Raw genomic sequence first — 20,801 nt, 5'->3', positions numbered from 1 at the left:
CCAGGTATCTCTGCCCACGTATCTCATGCTTAATGGTGTTTCTGTCTCCCCAATTCCTAGCACAGGGTTTTATTCAAATCAGTCATTGAATGAGTGGATGGATGGATGGATGGATGGATGGATGGATGGATGGATAGATACATGGATGGACAGATGAATTGATAGATGCATGGATGGATGGATGGATAGATGGGTGAGTGGGTGGATGGATGGATGGGTGGGTGGATAGGTGGGCAGGTGGGCCACTGGATAGACAGACAGGTGTGTGGGTACATGAATCCATGGGATGCATTTTTAGTTTTTATTTTGTTTTTTGTTTTTGTTTTTTTGCCCAGCCACCACCCTTATGACATCAGCCATACCTGCAGACCCAGTCTGGCCTCTATGTATCCAGCCTCATTTGTTACCACTCTCCTCCCCACTCACACTTCTTGTGTTGTTGTCACACATGCCAAGCTTGTTCCTGCCTCCAGCTTGGCAGATTCTCATCTTCCGGCCTAGAATACTTTCCCCCAGGTTTTCACATAGCTTTGTTTTTGTTATTCTGATCTGCATCCCAATGGTGAACCATCAGAGAAGCCTTCCCTCCCACCTACATATGCCACAAGAGCAAATTCTCCACTTGACATGTACCTATTTTATTGTTTTCTTTTCTTAGCACTTACCATTTAAACATCATCTTGTTGGTTTCTCTGATCACTTGCTGATCATCCTCGAGAAAGCTGGGACTGTGTTCCCTGTACCCAGCATCTCTAGGTGCTGAATACGATTTCTGAATGAAGGAGTATGTCGACTTGGGTGGGGGATGCCGGAGGAAAGGAAGCATGATCCAGCGTGGTGAGGGTCGCCCACACAAAACTCCAGCACCTGATTTCTGCCTTCCCCATATCAGCAAGGAGCCAGAGAAGGTGATGCATCTCTGGAGTTGAGCAGTCCCAGTGAGCTGGGCTGCTGGGTTAACTACGAAGAGTCTAGTTTTAGAATAGGGAGTATCTTGAAAAAGCTGGGAGTGGGCGGGGATAGGCAGGAAGGATCCCACCTGCTTATACTGTCCCTGCTGGTCCGTCACCAGCCGCCTGTGGCCCACCTGGCCGAGCTGTGCCCTACTGCATGGGGTTTCTTGTTAAGCCACCATTCTCAATTAAGGATCCAAATGGATTGGCTGGATTCAAGCTGCCATGGAAGTCGACTCCATAAATTACCAGCATCAGGGGGCCATTAGACACTGCCCCAGTTGGATCCTGCGCTGGGGGCCCCGGGCGGCCAACTGAAGACATTAATGTCCCATTAACGAGACGGATGCCTGGTGGCTGGGCTCTCCCTGTTTATCAGCCTGCCAGTGGGTAACTGGGCACTTCTGGCGGTGACAAATGAGGTTGGCCACTCAATGGCTAGTGATTTGTGAGGCTTCCTACCATAGGGCTGGTAACTTTGATGTGAGAACCACCAAGACCTCTGGCAGAGCAACAGCGTGTGATGCAGGGGGCCCTGGATCTTGTATTTTGAATTTTTTTCTGAATTCCTAATAATTTATAAGGCAAACAGTATAAAATTGGTAAAAAGAAAGGAGAGAACTGTAGGGAATGCCCCCCCCCCCCCCGCCTTGTGGCAGCACAGCCCCAGGACTCTGCTCAGGGCCTGGCTCAGAGCAGGTGGCCATTGTTGGGCCATCAGAGGGACTTCTCCATCCCATGGGAGTGCCATGCTGGTGGCTGGCAGAAAAGATGCTCATTGCTTTACAGACAGTCACCAAGTGGCTACAGTGTACTAGGTGCAGAGAGACCACGGTGACCTAGACAGGCTCTTGTCATGGAATTATAGTCAGGTGGTAAGGTAGCCTGTGAGTGAGCAAATAAATGAAGAAAAACATTTCAGCTAAAGAACATAAAACTTCATTCCTGTCCTTGCTGAGGACTGAAGAGGCTGATGGGGACTACTTCCAATGGGATGGTTCATCCAGGAAAGCTTTTCTAAGGAGATTACTGCAGAGCAGCATCCTGTAAAAAAGAACCATCCACTGGAAGACCTATAGCATTCCAAACAGAGAGAAGAGCATGTGCAAAGGCCCTGGGCCTCCAGGAAGGAGCTTGGCACACTCAAGGAGCAGCAAGGCCAGTGTGGCCAGAGCATCGTGAGAGGGAGAGTGGTAGAAGGGAGGTCTCAGAGGGAATGGGACAGATCATGAGGGGGCGCTTGAAGGCCGTGGAAGGAAAGCTCAGATTGTATTTGAAATGCAGTGAGAAGCTCTTAGTGGGTTTGAAGTTGGGGAGCCATATGTTGAACTTGAACAGGCACTTAAATTTGAGTAGTAATCACTATGTAGTAAGCGTTTATGGGCTTGCACGGTGAGTCTGTGAAAAGATCTTGAAGCCCCAGAGGTTGTGACAGCAGTGGGGTTCCATCTCAGGCAGCCCTGCTCATGCTTGGGGGAGGCAGCCAGGCTTCTGCCCCCTCTTCTAGGATTGGAAATGAGATCCACTTCTCCACTGACAGCTGCTGTACAGATCTTCTATCTGGACTATCTTGGTTTTAGAGCTCAGACTTAAGAGAATTGGTCATCCCCCTTTCTTTGGGGAATCCAAGGACACTGGTCTGGAGCGTCCCCACACTGCCCTAAATGGCCACAAAGCCCTTCCGTAAGTAGGACCCCAGTAAGTTTGTGAGCAGTCCTCCATTTGTTAGTGTCTGTGGGAAAGCCAGCGTGTGGAGGGCCTGGTGCATAGGGATGTCCGTGTGCTTGGCCCCTAATTATTCATGGATAGAGGATGGATGGATGGATGGATGGATGGATGGAGAAAGTCAGACGAGCACCACCATGTGCTCAGTACTGCTTTAGGCACCAGTGATACATCGGTGAACAGGCCAGACACAGCCACTCTCCTCATGGAGTTGGCAGTCCGGAGCTCAGGAAAGAGACACATAAATTAAAAGGTGTAAAACTGTGCAAAAAAAAAAAACAAACAAACCCAAAACTGAGAGGGGCAAACACCTAGAGAAGCACCCACCTCGGGGCGCCTGGGTGGCTCAGTCGGTTAAGCATCCGACTTCCCCTCAGGTCAAGGTCTCATGGCTCCTGAGTTCAAGCGCTGCATTGAGCTCTCTCCTGTCAGCACAGAGCCCAGTTCAGATCCTCTGTCCCCTCTCTCTGTGTCCTCCCCCTTCCTCTGCTCACGCTCTTTCTCTCTCAAAAATAAACACTTTTTTTAAAAAAGAGACTAGAGAAGCACCAGGGTGGTGCCTCTAACTGGGAAGGCTTCTTAGTAAAGCTGACGCATTGGCTGAGCGCTCTGTGGGGAGTGCGGTCTGGGCAGGAGGACGGTGGGGAAAGGAAGGAAGACTGTTCCAGCCAGAGGGCCAGAAAGAAAGAAAAGGTCAAAGACGAGAGAGAGCCCTCCTCACAGAGGCGCCAAGACATCCAGGTGTCCTGGAGCAGGGGTGAATGGGAGGGAGGCTGGGGGGCGGAGATGAAGCGAGACAGAAAGGGACGAGACCTCGCAGGATGGGGATGAGAGACTGGACTTGAGACCAGCAAGGGTTGGATGTAGGGGACGTAACAGGACTGCATTTCTTGAGAAAACTCTCCGAGACGTGGAGGCTATCTGGAATCCTGCACGCTCATTCATTCATTTCTTCAGTTAATGGTAGCTGTTTGCTTCCTGCTGTGTTCCAGCCACTGTGCTAGCACCAGGGTCCTCAGGGGGAGCTGATCCACACGGTGGCAGCGGATGCCGCATTATCATCGATCTGGGAGGGCCGGCCACCCCTGCCGAAGTGCCACAGCCATCCCTACCTCCGCTGCCCTTAGGACAGCTCCTCGGTCCCAGTCCGTAGGCTCTTGTGTAAACATGGAAACCTGGAACAAGCTGTGGGAGCGTGCATCCCTGGCAGACAGTAGGCGTCTGGCACGTCTGTGTAAGTGAACTTTTGAATGAGCAAGTGAATGAATGATGAGCAACACAAGAGTGGACTAGAACACAGCCTCTGGGGTTGGACTTCCCAGGTCCCCTTGTTGGCTCTGCCCCTCACTGACCACAACAAGTGACCTCAGTGCCCTGAGCCTCAGTTTTCTCATCTGTAAAACGAGGATAGTGATGGTGTCTCCCCTTCACGGAGCGGAGAGGGTCAAACAAGTGGGTGCACTGGAGTGCTCAGCGTTAAGCCAGTCCCATGGTAAGCTCTTGGGAAGCATGAGCCACGGAGCTCTGGGTCTAAGAGAAAGACCAGACGCAGCAACCTGTGGCAAGAACAAGAAAGTAAGCCAGCGCCTGTACATGAGGCATCTTCTCGGGGTGTTGGTGCACCTTCTCATGCACCTGTACCCCAACCCGCACGCACACCTTGGAGATGCTGGTCATGGAAAGACCACAGAAACAGGCAAGCCTTAGAGTGTGCTCATTATCTGCTGACAACATTGCCCACATGCTGTATCTTCAAAAACATGAAGTTAAATCTCCTGGGGGAGCAGAAGACCCCTCGTTTAAATTGGTTTGAAATAGTAACAGCTCAGTATCAGGGATCTGTGTAGTCCATTCATTTCTTTGCGATGTCACTCACTCAGCGATGTGACAGATATTAACCAGACACAGACACCTGCTGTGCACCAGGCATGGTGCTAGGCACCAGGAAAGCACAGTGAAGCAAGCCACAGGGGCACTGAGCAGCAGCGAGAGGACATTTCAGAGGCTCTTCCTGGCCACTCTGGCTGAAGAACAAACTGCAGGTGACTCTAGTGTTAGGAGGGAAGCCAAGAGCAGGCCCCTAGCCAGTCAGAGCCACACAGACACCAGCTCGCTGGCAGGAAGGGTGGGTGTCACAGCCACGTCCCACCCCTAAGGTCTAGCTCTGAGTGTGTTAGGGAGGCCACAGCGGTCTCTTCCCAGGAGAGCCATGTGAACTGCCAGCAATAAGTGAGGCTGAGGGACCCTCCTTTTTCCCAGCTTGTGATAGAGCAGCTCAGAAACCTGAGCTCCATTCATGTTCAGAATGTCATACTAGATAGAGGTGCCTGATCTAGAAGACGGAGAACCAAAGTGGAAACCGCCCGCACCTGCTGAGCAGTGGAGGTATGTGTCCTCGGGATGGCCTGCCAGCAGGCATTGATTGATTCAGTGCATGTTGTGTGTTTTCTTTCCAAGTGTCAAATGCTGTATGAGGCCCAGGAGGCCTAGTGGTTTAATGAACAGACCACAGACTGGGTCCAAATCTCAAATCTTCTGCTTACTACCACTTTTGCAGTCTTGAGCAGGTGACCTCCTGAGAGCTTCCATTTCCTCATCTGTAAAATGGGTGTATGTAGCCCAACAAGCAGGATGGTAGGCCTCTCTGGGACCCTGTATCCTAAATCCGGCTCAGTGATTCCAAGACTCGTTCTCTTCTTTCAGGTCGGCACCGACTGGGATGCCAAGGAGCGGCTCTTCCGCAACTTTGGGGGGCTCCTGGGGCCCATGGATGAGCCGGTAGGCATGCAGAAATGGGGGAAGGGCCCCAATGTCACCGTGACTGTCATCTGGGTGGATCCCGTCAACATCATCGCAGCCACCTATGACATCCTGATTGAATCCACTGCCGAATTCACTCACTACAAGCCCCCTTTGAACTTGCCCCTGAGGCCTGGGGTCTGGACAGTGAAAATTCTTCACCACTGGGTGCCAGTTGCAGAGACCAAATTCCTCGTTGCACCTCTGACCTTCTCAAATAGGCAGCCCATCAAACCAGGTGAGTACTCCTAGTGTCTCTGGGGGTGGAAATAATCCATCCTGGGCGTCTCCCGGGTCTTCTCCCTCAGGCATTGCAGGTGGGGGGCATGTAGGCTGCCTCAGAGAATAGTGCTCTCTGCTTGGCATTTTTCCCTGCTTGTTTGCAAAGAGAGCCTTCTAATTTTCTACCTGCACACTGAGATGATGTCATCTGTGTATTAGGTACCTAATTATTAGATGCTCTCCCACTGGACTTCCAGAGAGCCCTGATTATATTTAAAACAAGATGGGAAATAAACCCAGGCAGATACTGAGTTTTGGCAAATCTTACTTTTTTAAAAATAGTAATTAAAATAGGAAATTCTTTCCATCAAAAATATGATAACACTAGATGAAAAGACTAGTAAGAAAATATTTGCTACACATAAAAAAAAATACATTCAGAATATATAAAGAAATCCCATAAGTCAAACTACAAGCCAGGGGCCGAATCTGGCCCACTCCCTCTTTTTTAAATAAAGTTTTATTGGGACACAGCCACACCCATTTATTTACATATTGTTTATGGTTTCCTTGGGATTACAGTGGCAGCATCGAGTAATTTTGACACAGATTGCATGGCCCACAAATCCAAAACAACCGACTATCTGGCCCTTTAGAGAAAAGGATTGCTGGCCTTTGCTACAAAGGAGAAAGGAGAAAGAAAGAAAGAAAGGGAAAAAAAAAAAAAAAGGACAGGGCATAAATGGCCCACACACATATGAAAAGATGCTCAGCCTCATGAATAACGAGAGCAATGCAAATTAAAAGCAAAAAGAGATCCGATTTCATGCCACTATGTTGTGAAATGTTCGAAGGTTAGACAATATCATATGATGGAGGGTTGGAGAATAATGGCTTCCCATGTAGTGCTGGCGTGGGGCGGGGGGTGGGGCAAAGTGATAAAACGGGTTTAGAAAATGGCATAGCATCTCCTACCAAAGCTGAACACACACCTCCTACTGCCCAGAAATCCCAGCCTAAGGTGTATGCCCTACAGACGTGTGCAGAAGTAGAGCAGAATTGTTCATAATGGCACCAAACCGGAAGCAGTCCAGATGCCCACATTCAGATGCATGAACACCGCGGGGTCTGTTCAGACAGCGGAGCTCCGTGCCATGCATTGATCTGGATGAGTCTCTACAACATAATGTTGAGAGGAAAATATCACAGAAGAGTCATAATTAGAGCGCATACATTTAAAGTTCAAAAGCAAGCCAAGCCACCACTACGTTATTTCAGGATTCTCTGTCCATAAAAAGCTGTGAGGAAACGAGTTGTTAATAGGAAATCAGGACAGTGGTTCCTGCTGAGCACAGAGAGGGATGTCAGACTCTTAACGTGCCGCCTTCTTTTTCTTTTCTTACCCAGAGAGTTTACTTTTATTTTTCTGTCCTTTCCTCCTCCCCCTTTGATCACTGGGAACATCTTCCTCCCTGCTCAGTCCTACCTCCCAGAGTAACCACTGCCAACACTTTGGTGTTCATCCTTCTAGAGGTTTCTCAAGGCTTCTAAAGCATCAACACACAAAATAAGTCACACACACATTGCTGGTGTTTGAAAATGGAGTGATACATTTTGGGGTGAAACTTCTCTTTGGACTTAACGAGTCAATATATATAAAGCTACTAGCTGCCTCGTATTCCACTGGGAGAAAGACCCACAATCTATCTTTCATCCCCTGAGTGGATATACAGTTTCTTTCGGTCGTGGTAGGGTTACAGGTAACGCTGCAAAGATTCTTGAAATTGTCTGTGCCCATGCAGATACATCTATAAAATAGATTCTTAGAAACAGGATTTCTGGATCTCTCTGTATTTGAAATTGTTGGTCTATATCTAACAGATCAGAAACCCAGAAGCCAAAAACGCACTCCAGCCTCTGGTTAGCTAAACTCTCAGTTCTGGGCTGGGTGCCATTTAGCTGGTGACACAAGGAGAGGGGGACATAGACATGGGGAGGGGTTGCCTGGAATCCTAACAAGGGGGTGTTGAAGTGAACTTGTGTGGGCCTCTTCTAAGTTTCTGTGCTGAGCAAGCAGAAAGATCCAGGCCTCATATTTTCTGGAGAAGGAAATCTGATCCTCCCAGCACCCCTGGGAAGCAGGCAAAAGAACACATCCAGAACTAGCTGGGCCAGAGCCCACCCACTGAGGGCCCTCAGGTGCCCTCCTGATTAGGTTCACATCTTTAGCATCCCTGAGAGTTCCCAAAGAAAGATGCAGAAGAGAGGGATAGAAATAGCATTGTCCTCTTTGCTCCACATACACCTGTCGGATATAACAAAGGAGGGATCCTGAATCTACCTCCTCACCCCAGTAAAATAGCCTGGGGCCTTTAACTGGGTCCTGATTTTTCCAGTTTTTCCTCCTTAGAGTTTCTGAGGATGGCAAGGCTCTTGTAACCCTGCCCAGGAATAGCCAGGGGTCATTGTACCCCACTGGGAGCTGCCCCCCGCCACATCAGCATTTGTGTCTATTAATGATGTTCCAGTGGCAGGGAACACGAAGGTGGGAGCAACGCAGTTTGTAAAATGATTCATCAGGAGTAATTTGCTACTGATGCGTCCCTGGTAATCTCGAGAAATCTGATGAGGTGGAATTGAGGAAAATTTAATTATAGAGGCAAGCATCACAGGCTAATGCTGTGATAGCATTTCCCCACATTAACCTCGTTTTTCATCAGGGTTTTCTGCATCACCCATAATACAGGGTTCCCAGCGTTCAGATGTCTGTTAGCTGCTCTTTTCACTTTGCATGCCCTGCCTTTTGTCAGTTCAGAGATCTCCCCACCACCAGCTCTGCAGATGTGGAGGCACGGAGAGGCTCTGGTGGACAGATCAGGACCTGCTGGAGAGAGAACAGGTTTTGTTCTTGGGCAGATGGTTCAGGAGCTACCCGCCCTGTCTGCCAGATTTATAAACACGTTGGGTCCTACCTAAGTCAGCTAAGTCACAGCAAGCCGGGATATATGTTAATGCAGGCTCCTGCCCCTTCTTGTACCTGTTACCCTTGGAGCCCAGCCCCTCTGCTTCTGGGAAGGGGAGGGACGGAGAGGGGATGGAGGGAAGGGAGGGAGGGAGGGATGGATTTTCTTGTCTGCAGTCAAGGCATGTTGTGAATGCCACTAGTTGCAGGTGTATGGGATTTCTTCCCCCTTCGTGAACCTCACTCATGGACCACATATTAGAAAACAGTCTGTGGATTATCTGAGCTCTCCTGGTTGCCAGTGAGGGTGACAGCCACTGCCAAGCGAACAGAAAACGTTTTCTGAATGCCACACTGTCCTATAAGGACATTTCTTAGAGCCCTGGCTATCTCAAGCAGGGCAAGAGCTGATTTGCTAAAACACAACTCACCAGAATCACTGGCCCGTGTGTTTTAAGAACCTGTTCTTGTATTTGGCAATAAGTAGGCAATAAGAGAGAACCTCTCCAAAACAGAAGTATCTTGGCTTCTTTCCTTCAGCCCAAACGTGCCCTTTCTGCTTCCCCCATCTTGAAACCCTGGGAAGGAGCCACACAGCCTCCTGAGTGTTCCTTTACTGTTTACAGAGCATATGAACCTTTACCTGAGCCTCTTGCCAGCCCTCGGGGTCAATCTGGTACCAGGAATGAGTATCCAGTTTACAGATGGGGAAACCAAGTCTTTGAAAGACTGGCTTCCAGATGAAAATAAAATTTAAAAACTTAAAACCAGTCTTAAAACCAGCTTCCAGTTGGTTGGATGTGCCTGCAAATAGAGTGTCATGATGACGAGCTTTGGAACCAGCCAGTCCTGGATTGAACCCCTGATCTGTCTCACACGATAGCCACCTGTGTCCCCATCTGTAAAATGGGGATGACAACACCGGTCCTGTGACTGTGTGAGTGTAGGAGGATTGTGTCCTAAAAACAACAGCCACAGTAACCCTAGCTAAACTCCTTCAAGCACTTAGTACAGGCCTGCATTGCTTGTGTGCATGTGTTTGCACCAGATTTTGTCTCGTTTAATTTTAAGTCCATTATAATTAACATGTGGTATTCTATAGTTTCAGGTGCACATGTAGTGATTCAACAAATCTATACATTACCCAGTGCTCATCTCGATAGGCAACTCCTAATCCTCACCTAGTTTACCATCCCCCACCCACCTCACCTCTGGTAACCACCAGTATGTTCTCTGTATTTGAGTCTGGTTTTTTGGTTTCTCTTTTTTCCTTCTTGTCTCTTAAATTCCACCCAGGAGGGAAATCGTAGGGTATTTATCTTTCTCTGACTTATTTCACTTAGCATTATACCCTCTAGTTCCATCCGTGTTGTTGCCAATGGCAAGATTTCATTCTTCTCTGTGACTAATATTCCACTGCATAAATACCACTGTACATAAGTTACCTTCTTTATCTTTATGGATAAAGCAGTACTTGGGCTGCTTGCATAATGTGGCTATTGTAAATAATGCTGCAATAAACATAGGGGTGCATGTGTGTTTTCAAGTCAGTGCTTTCATATTCTCTGGGTAAATATCTAGAGTGTGAGTGCTGGATTGGAGGACAGTTCTATTTTTAACTTTTTGAGGAACCTCCATACTGTTTGTGACAGTGGCTGCACTAGCTTGCGTCCCCACCATGAGGCTTCTTTTTCCTCCACGTCCCCAGCAACACGTGCGTGTGTTATAGTCCTCATTCTGACAGGTGTGAGGTGATACCCCATTGTGGTTTTGATTTGCATTTCTCCAAGAATGACTGGTGATGAGCATCTTTTCATGTGTCCGTTGGCCCTCTGGATGTCTTCTGCTAGTTGGATTATTTGGGGGTTTTTTGGTGTTGAGTTGTACAAGTTCTTTCTATATTTGGGATCCTAACACTAGGTGCCTTTTTAAGCACTTAAAAAGAAGTCAACCCTTCTAACAAAAGGTACTAGGTCAAGGAAACCAGGTGCCCAGTGTTGGTATCAGAATCCACACCCCAAGCGTGTGGGCCGTGGGGATTCAGACCCAGACACCCTGACTGCCATCTTCGCGCTCACGCATGGAGCGCTGCTGTTCAGCAAAGCAGGGCTGTCCTGAGAGACAGCTGAGGTCGACCGACGTGGGTTCAAACCCCCGCTCCGCCTCTCGTTACCTCTGTGATTTGCAGAAAGGCACTTAATGAGGCTTTGTGCTCACTGTTGCCTCTGCCCTGAACGCTCTTTCCTGCCATCTACCTGTGGCTGCTGCTTTCTCATTAACCAGCACTCAGCTCAGCTGTCACCTCACAGAGGCCTGCCTCGCCCCTCTCATCCCAAAGAAACACGCTTGTCACTCTCTAACCCCGGGGCTGCAAGCTTTTACTGCAAAGGGCTACACAGTAAATATTTTCAGCTTGTGGGCCATGTATGGTCTTGATCTGTACTCACCTGTGCTGTGGTAGCACAGAAGCAGCCGCAGACAAGATGTACGCACAGGCATAGCTGTGTTCCCCTGAAACTTTATTTACAACAATACGCGGTGGGCCAGATTTGGTCCAAGGGCTGTAGCTCGCCAACCCCTTGCTCTACCGTCACACCCAGTTTAGTCCCGTTTTGCGTATTGCCGATTGAAATGACCTTGCTTATTTATTGCCATCAGTGTTCCTCCCCTGGGTCGTAATCTTCTTGACCACCTGGTTCACTCCACCACTGGGAGTGGAGCTTGGCACTTAAGAAAAAAGATTTAATGTTGAAGAGAGAGAGAGAGTATGTGTGCAAGCCAGGGAGGAGCAGAGAGAGGAAGAGAGAGTTCCAGGCAGGCTATGCCCTGTCATCACAGAGCCCGATGTGGGACTCGATCTCACAAACCTGGAGATCAGGAGTGGAGCTGAAACCAAGAGTGGGGTGCTCGACTGGCAGAGCCATCCAGCCAGCACTGAATACATCTTTATCACATGAATGAATGAAGGAGTGAATGCCTTGCACATAGGAGGTGCTTTAAATGCTCCACATGAATGTGTGAACTAGTAACTGATGCTGCTCTGGGAACATGTGCTGACTGGAGGGACGAGCGGACAGTGCCCTGCACCAAGCAGGCCCCTGGCTGGGGAAGGAACGTCCCTGTGGTCGGATTCCTCGTCTGTGCGGTGGGCGCCACTGACCAACTTCCCGAGCTTGTCCCGTGACTGACGTGGTGACAGACGGTGCTCCGGGCCGTGCAAGGCCCGCAGCCGGCCCCCACTCTGTGGTGCGTCTGACCCTCTAATCCCTTTGCGTTTCAGAGGAGGCACTGAGGCTGCACAACGGGCCCCTCCGCAGCACCTACATGGAACAGAGCTTCCAGAGCCTGAACCCCGTCCTCAGCCTGCCCATCAGCCCTGCCCAGGTGGAGCAGGCTCGTAGGAACGCGGCCACTGCTGGCGCGGGCCTCGAGCGCTGGCTGGACTCGCTGGTAGGTGGGATGTGGGCCGCCATGGACATATGCACCACGGGCCCCACTGCCTGCCCCGTCATGCAGACCTGCAGCCAGACGGCCTGGAGCTCCTTCAGCCCCGACCCCAAGTCGGAGCTGGGGGCCGTCAAACCTGACGGCCGGCTCAGGTAGCACTGGGCACACGTGAGCCACAGCAGATCTCAAAGGGAAACAGCCAGGGGGGCCGGTGGCACCTGGACCCTGGCCTCCCACCCCCGGGAAGGGGGGGGGGGGTGTCTTTTGTGAGAGGAGCTCTCATGGCTACAGAATGATGGAAGGTGTAGAGGTCAAAGCTGTTTCTGCCGACGACCTGCATTTGGCAAGCTGGGTACTGGGGGCAAGGACTGCTTGGTCCCCGCGCCACAGTGGTCTTAACCTCTTTTGGTTGATCCTCAAAGCCTATATATAGGTTCCTTGTTGTCCCTGCCAGTGACCCAGTCCCCCAGACAAGTGATTCTCAAAACTTTTATTTTGAGCAGCAGACTTTAGTTTACTAAGCGCAGTTAGAAGGGGGAAGTTCAAGGTGCAGTTGAACTCCAGGCTGCTCTGGTTGAAGCCGGGGAGTGTAAGGTTCTTCTCCAAGCACAGCCCACCAGGCCGTCCCTTTATCAGCGGCACCTCCCAAGGTACCTGTCCAGAACCCACAGGCTCTGCAAAAGCCAGATGGAAAAGCACGGCCCAGACCGTGGGCTTGATTGATCTCCAGCCCCCTGCTTGGGCTCATTTTCCTGCTCCTGGGCCGGAGAAGGAGACTGTCTGAGCCTTCCCCCAGCCTTGTCAGGTTGAGTTGTCCTCCTTAGTCACTAGATGAGCAGGAGAGCCTTTTGATGGAACATGGCCAAGGTGTCACTGCCACAGAGCCAGGGTTCCAGGCCAGCCTCCCTCCTGACTGCCACCGACAGGCTGATGCTTATACGCATCAAGTCTCCTAGGCATTCGTGGACCCTGGCCAGTGGGAATTTTGGGGACCACGGCCATGAAACTCAGAGATTGTTGGGAGCCAACTCCTGAGCTGGACGGCACAGCAATACCCTCCCGTGCGTGAGCCCTTCCGCCCTGAGGTCCGGGCACTCCAGCCCTCTGTGAATCATACCTGCCACCCCCATCCCTGGTGCTGTAGAAATGGACCAGACTTTCTACATCCCTGCAAAAGCATTTCAGATTTGGTTTCTAACTCCATGTCCTTCCTCCTGTGAGGTGCCGCGTGAAAGGGGGAAGCTTGCGGATGTGATTGGTTACTACCTTAACAGCAGTGTTACTCTAAGTGCTCAAGGTGCAGAAACCTGACATCTGAGCCGTGGCTCCAGGCCCCTTCCTCCTCCAGCCCCCACCCCGTCCCCACGACAGGCTTTCTTTGGCACAGGCCCACCCGTGGCTGCACCGTGTTCTGCTGCAGAGTCTATCCTGTGTCTCTGTGCAGCGTGCGTGTGAAGGGAGCAGAGCCCATGCCTCTTGCCCCCAAGCCCCTGCCCCACCGGGCCGGATGTCCTACGGGCCAGGGAGGGGCTGGAAGAGGGACACTTGCAGTATTTATTATTTATATGTTTTAGTCCATGACTAATAGTAGGTGCTGCGTTTGCAGCTTGTTAGTTATGTTCTCTTACTAACTGAAGCTGCCTTTATTCATGAAAGGCCCCCCCCCCCTTCCCTACCCCTTCACCTCCCTCCCCACGGCCAGTGGCTGTCTATCTCCTGTCTGCTCTGTATTCTTCACGTCCTGAGAGAAAGGCAGGGGTGTTGGACACTATGAGGAGAATGTGTGCCTCAGCATCTGCTGATAGTGGGGTGCCCCTCACGACAATGAAGGCTTCCTCCTTCTCAGGCAGGGTGGGAGCCTGGGCCTCCAGTACCGAACAGGCCAATGACTCCAGTGGAGGGAGAGGACCCAGGGCAGAGCCTGGGACCTTAGCAGGTGACAGAGGGAACCTGACTCCTTGCAAGCCTGGGAAGAAGAAAGATCCAGTTTAGAAAAAGGGGGAGTAGTCGGACCGAGCTGGGAGTTAGCCCCTGTCAAGGGGCTGCAGGGGCTGTGGAGGGTCTTGCTCTGCAAGCCCAGGTCATTAGTCCATGAACTTGAGTGCAGAGGCCTCTGCCACCACCTCTTTCCACCCCAGCCCACCCAGGGAGCCTGCCTTTTCTCCCTCCTGGCAGAGTGGCTAGGAGCGTGTGTTTTCCACAGTGTCCTGTGTGGGGCTCAGCCCCATGTCCACACTTGCCCACATTGCTGGCTTTCCCCCCAGAACGAGGGGAAGGGCCAGCTTACTCTGGGCACAATCCACAGCCCCCCTCCCTGCAAGGGATTTGGGATGCCAGGCAGTCAGCCCAGGTGTTTCTTTTGGGTCAGGGAATAAAATAAGCAAAAGCCTAAGATGATTTGAGAAAAGATGTTTCCACAAGAGACACACTAATAGTTGAACTCTCTTTTAATCTAAGAGTGATTAATCACAAGCCCCTGGAAACCCAGTCATAGTTGGAAGGGCAGTGCCTGGGGCACTGAGTCACTGACCAGGTCTGAAGTCACTCATGCCAGAGGCTGGGGCATGCAGTGCGATTTCCCAACCAGCCTGCCCAAGTCTCGCCAAATGGTCTCCAGGGAGGACAGAAAGCATGGCCTAGACCCCGTGGGTCACAAGGGTGCCCTTTCCTCCCTTTGGAAAGAGACCTTTCTGGTCAGATCAAGGCATCATTTGGACTTCATTTCCCCAGGGCAGTTTAACTTTTAGCAAGACCCCAGATGTCGGGGGGCATGGGGGCAGGTGGATGCACTGCCTTCATCGTTCCCTGGCTGGTGCATGGACACCAGCTGGAACCTTGATCTCTTTGCCAGGAAGGGGCAGAGTACGGACGTGTAGGGCTTTAGCCTGTCCCTTGACACAGCCCAGTCTATCGGGGACTCAGGACACAAGCTCCCCTACAGCATCCAAGGGGGGATGGAGTAGGAGGGTGTACTGGCAACGGTTGCTGGCCGACACCTGCCAGGTCAGAGCCGTGCTGTGTGGCAGGGGTCCCAGACCCTTCCATCGTGGGGTAAGACAGCATGGTGGCTGCTGCCTGGTTTTGCACGTGAGTATGCAGGCACAGTGCAGTCTTCCCTTGGGGCCAGGGAGGACAGGAAATGGTCCTGGAAATCTGATTTTAAGTGTCGGCAAGGCTTTTTCTTTGTTTTGATGGAGAGAGTGGGCAAAGGGAAATTCCACAGTTCATCCTGGGCACTGCCGACCCACCTGCTGGCTGGAGAGGTGGTTTACCATGAGGTAGGCAGTGCCCATGTGGAGGAGGAAAAGCGCCACCCTTGGTGAAATCTCACCAAGCACTCTGAAGAAACCATAAACCTCTTACCAGTCATTCCAACCAGGAGAGACCGTCCTGCAGAGAAGGGTCCCAGGAGGAATGGCTTGTTCAGCTGTCCTAAGATGGTGCTTAAAAAAAAAAAAAGAATTTGGAGACCTCAGTCGCTGCCCCTTCAACCTAAAAAGGCCCACACTTTCCAGAATTCCTGCCCACCCAGGCAGAGGTGATGGATGACAGGTTGGCTGGGGGGCCCGGGAGGTTGTGTCGCAGCCCAGCTCTCTCCAAGTCCTACATTTGAGCAGCTGTCCTTGCGCACGTTTCGGAAGCCCTGCTTGCTCGCAGGATGCCCTCTTTGCCTCAGTTACCTTACTTTGCCCATGGGTCTACCACAGGCGCTACCTCATTGTGTCTGCTGAGAAGTTTACCTGGGGGAGAAACAATTAGGTGTCCCAAATCTGCTCGAGCTGAATGTACAATCTATGCAAATTCTCTCCCTCTGTTTCCTTCTCTGTCTCTCAAAAGTATTTTTTTTTTACGTTGCAAATCAGATACTTTATAGACCCTAGACTGAGGGCTTTCATGCGCCACCTGTGTCTGCCCCTCACGTTGTCTTTGGTTCTGTCCTCCCCAAGCCCCACCCAGGGAGAAAGCAGCCCCCCTCCTTCGGGCTGGGAAGCCTCCCCACTGCCTCTGCCCACGGAGTCCCCAGGAAAAGCAGGTTCTGCCCCCTTGCACCTCCATCCCCCTCTCCCATCTCCTCCTTCATTTTCCTTCCCTCACCCCCAAAAGCCTTAGGTTTCTCCTTTTTGAAATGTGGCCTTAAAATTATTTTTGGAAAGCTGACTGCCCTCTCCGTCCACCTTCCACCAACATCCGAGAAGAAGGAGCATCCTGAAGCTTTCACGGCAGCCTCCTAAGCGAGAGGCTGCCCGTCTGTAGTTTGCAGATGCTATACACGTGGCTTCTAAACGCCGTCTTTAAGAGAAGCACTCTTCTGTTGTTCCTGTGGGTGAAACGAAGGCTCGGGTGCTCACGTGAACATCAGCCCGTCCTCCGCGCACACTGCCGAGGTACCCTCTTTCCCCCACCCCCACCCAGGCGTGGTGACTTGGAGGTACTTCGTTCAAGGGTAAAGCAGGAGAGTTTCTCAGTTTCTCTCTTCCTCCTTCCTGCCTGGAAAGTGAGAGCATTAAATATTCCCAGCCAATGGGTCGTGTTCTCAAAGGGATCACACTTGCGCCTTCTGTTGTTCCAGGCTCTATCGGAGGCCAAAGACAACCCTAGGGTTTCATAGGAAATTTACTGGAATTGAGCGCAACCGTCCTTCGAGTCCGTTCTCGGTCTTTTTTTGTTTCTAATATGTTGTCAATAGCGTGTGTTTGGGTATTTTTTTTTTTAGAGGCCTCACGATAAGTTATTACTGTCCCCCTCATTTTTTTCAAAGACATGTGGTGATATAGTTTTTAAAAATAACTATTTTGTTATAGATCATGATATGCATAAAACTGTACAGAAATATTTTGTAATGTATTGATTTAAAAAAAATCTGTAAATAAAGTTTAAAAAAATTCCAATGGCACACACCTGAAAGATGTAGATATTTTGCTATTTATTTAAAGGAGTATTTTAAGAGATATTGAACTATCTGAAATTGACGAGTTATCAAAATTCCAATCCTACGAATGCTTTTCCTCAAGGTAGACAGTGATTCTTGGAAATGATTGCACTACCCGCCCATTTTTGCACCTTTTCTGTCTTTTCATTTAGCAGAAAAACAACAATGAAATTGTGCCTTAGCTGTATTTTTTTGTCTAGGGGAGTTTGTTTCTGTCTGACAAAGCAAAATTTTTTGCAGAAAACAGTGGATGTATTAAATACTGTATCATACCAAAAACACTGCAGGTGTACATAGATGCTTTCTGTCATACTGTGTTTTCAGATGCAGAATTTTAAAATTAAAAAAAAAAAATACTGTCTTTACGGAACAGCGGCTTATGGCTTCTCTTCAGCAATATCCCAGGTCTTCGCCAAATCTGGTCCTCTCTCCCCTCCTCTGCTCTGTCCATCCTGTAGTCTGAGGGTGATACTATCAGTTATCCAAAGGGGCACCAACTGGCTGGAATTACCAAGACCACAGGCCTGAGCTGGGCCCCTCCTGGGCAATCCTGGAGGTATGGCTACACTCCCTAATCATCCTGCTCTGTCTCTTGACGAGATTAGGACAGTGCCCTCCTGTATAGGAGTCCCCTGGTTGCAGGAGATGTTGTTAAGGAGAAGCTGCCATTTAAGTGGCCAGGGGTCTTCTCTATCCAAATGGCTGATTGTATAGCAAAGCCGTTTCCCTTTCCTCGCCACACATGCTTGACCACAATTCGCAGACTTCCTGGTGCATAGGTGTGATCCCATGGGGCCAAATTCTGGCCAAGGGAATGTGGGTGGAAGGGGCATATTTTGAATCCTCTACATCTGGAGCATTCATTGGCCAGTCTGCTCATTCCTGGCAGCCTCACAAAGCCCCCAATTTAAAGGCAGGCAGACTTAGAGTATGTAAGGAGCTAGGCCCCTGATGGTCACATGGAAGGCCATGTGACCAGCTGTTTCTGACTGGCGATGACAATACAACACGTGATATGTTACACCCCTAAGAACCTGTGTTACACAGGTAGCCTTACCTTAACTGCTAATTCATCCAGAATTGGCAACTGACATCATCTGGGAAAGTCCTTCAGCCCCTTCATTCTACAAGTAAAGGACAGAAACTCGAGTGAGTCAAGTGATTTGCATGAAGCTACCAAGATACGCAATACCAGTATCATGGTCAGAACCAGAACCAAGGTTGCCTATGTAGTCCCAGTGAGACCTCAAGTTGTTAGGAGGACTGGTTTTCTTGGGTTGACCTCACTACCACATCTGTATGTGGCTCTCAAAGGTCATGGACAAAGACAGAGAATGCCCAGGTGGTGCATTCACCCTTCATGATCGTTAAAGGCAGAGCGTGCCACTAAGACCCAGATGGGACTACACAGCTGGAATAAAACAGTCTAGAGACCGTGACCTTAGGGTGGAAGTAGGGGGTATGGTGATGGCATGCACTGACCTCCACACTAAATGATGCCCCATTCAGAACTTCCTGGGAAGATGGCAGAATAAGAGGAGCCTAGATAACAGACAGCTCAGTATAAATAACCCAAAAACACGGGGCACCTAGGTGACTCAGTCAACTGAACATCCAACTCTTGATTTCGGCTCAGGTCCTAATCTCACGGGTTGGTGAGATGGAGCCCTGTGTTAGGCTCTGGAGGGCAGCACCAAGCCTACTTGGGATTCTCGCCGTCTCTCTGTCTGCCCCTTCCCTACTCGCACACAAGCTCTCACACTCTCTCTCCAAATAAACAAACTTAAAAAAAAAAAAAAAAACAGCACAACCCAAACACTGGCAGAACAGACTCTCCACAGCTAATTGTAGAGAAGGGGCCATAGGAAGGCAGGAAACATGGTCGGGAGCAAACTGACCCATGGGGCTGTGTGCAGGAGGCAGGGACACCACAGGCACAGAGAGAGGAGCAGACGTCAGACCTAAGACATGGGGGCCTGCACTGGGAAGATGAATCCCCCTAACATTTGACTTTGAAAACCACAGAGGCCTAACTTCTAGAGGTCTTACGATCAGTCAGGCTTAACATCCTTAACTTTCACAATCAGGTTCAGCTCTGGGAGAGCCAGGAGGGTGATAGGAACCTGAGCCTCCACCCTTAAAGAGACGGAACAACAAACAGCCCATGGAGATATGTCAATAGAAGCAGCAGTTTGAAAAAATGCTTGGGGTATACAAAAAGTTATTTACGAAAAGCTTGTCCCAGAGGGACAGAGAACACTGCAAGACTCCTCCAGGAACAGAGGCACCATTTCCCACCCCCGCCCCCCAGCATAAACACACGGCCACCCGTGGGAACCAGCACAGTGCCAACATCCACCACCTAACTTGACTGCACCATATGCCCCACCACCCGGCGCTGTGCTTTGGTGGATCTGCCCCCTCCACACAGGCCCACTTCAATCCCTCTTGCAGAGGACCAGCTGCTCACAAACCTTGCTTACCAGCACCACCCATCCGCCCCTCACACCCCTGCACATGGTGGGTCTGCCCCCCGCCATATGCTCTTGGCAGCAGCCCATCCAAACTGGGGCCACAAGCCCGGCAGTATGCAAGCAGCCCCAACAGGGGCCGCCACCACCACTCCAAGGTGACTCCTCCCCCAGGCAGAGGGACAGATGACCACATAAACCAGTCCAACTAACCCAGACAGTGGGCAGGAGGAAGAAATCTTATCTATAGTCCCATCCACCAACCGAAGCTTCTCAGGTGCTACTTCGTCTCTGGCAAATGCCTAGTCTGACTCAACTCAAGCCCAAGGCAGCCCCAGACAGGCCCACTGCCACCACAGGGACCAAACCCTGCCCACAACAGGCAAAAAGCCACTGCAGCTGACTGGACTGAAGGCAAATAAATGTGGCTTAGCCACAACTACAGGGCACTTGCAACACATGCAGGAGACACCCCTGAAACACCAGGTTCTGATGAACAGGGGACACTGGACTCACTGCAGCACATGACAAGACCTCTTCTTCTTAAGGCCATCACTTTCAAGAGCAAGGGCCATAGCTGACTTTGCTAACACAGAGAGAAAGACACAGAAAGTTAGGCAAAATGAAGAGAAAGAAGATTATGTCCCAAATGAAAGAACAAAATCACAGCAAGAGAGCTAAACGAAACAGAGGTAAGTAATCTGCCTGATAAAGAATTTAAAGTAGTGGTCATAAAGATACTCACTGGAGGAGCCCCTGGGTGGCTCAGTCGGTTAAGCATCCGACTTCGGCTCAGGTCATGATCTCGCGGTCTGTGAGTTCGAACCCTGCGTCAGGCTCTGTGCTGTCAGCTCAGAGCCTGGAGCCTGTTTCGGATTCTTGTCTCCCTCTCTCTCTGACCCTCCCCCGTTCATGCTGTCTCTCCCTGTCTCAAAAATAAAAAAACAGTAAAAAAAAAATTTTTTTTAAAGAAAGAAAAAAAAAGATACTCACTGGACTAGAGAAAAGAGTGGGGGACCTCAGTGAGACCCTTAACAAGATTAAAAAAAAAAAAAAAAAGAACCAATCAGAGATGAAGAACACAGTAAGTGAAATTAAAAATACACTTGATGCTTGATGGGAGACTTCTCAGGGAAGATGAAAAGAGTAAGAGAACCCTAAACTCATCTCATCCCATGGGTACAACTAGGTAACACTCACATAGGAGCCAATACCCAGAAAAGGACCCAAAGACTTGCTGAACAAACTCCACAACTAATGTGAAGAGGCCACATCAAAGGGGAAGGGTGAAG

At 50.2% G+C, this 20,801-nt stretch overlaps 1 protein-coding gene across 1 annotated transcript in view; it reads left to right on the top strand.

Moving 5' to 3' along the window:
• The window catches only part of XYLT1 (xylosyltransferase 1), a 309,894-nt gene extending 292,486 nt beyond the window's left edge, over positions 1-17,408 (top strand). Inside the window, exons 11-12 of the mRNA XM_060648611.3 lie at positions 5,382-5,715; positions 11,942-17,408. Coding sequence (XP_060504594.2) covers positions 5,382-5,715; positions 11,942-12,264 — 657 coding nt within the window. The 3' untranslated portion in view covers positions 12,265-17,408. The remainder of the gene's footprint in view (positions 1-5,381; positions 5,716-11,941) is intronic.
• Positions 17,409-20,801: the final 3,393 nt, after the last annotated feature.

This window comes from Panthera onca, chromosome E3 (assembly GCF_046562875.1).
Source record: "Panthera onca isolate mPanOnc1 chromosome E3, mPanOnc1 haplotype 2, whole genome shotgun sequence".
NCBI classification, from domain to species: Eukaryota; Metazoa; Chordata; class Mammalia; order Carnivora; family Felidae; genus Panthera; species Panthera onca.
Note: the sequence above shows the minus strand (reverse complement) of the source record. Positions and strands in the feature narration are given on the sequence as shown.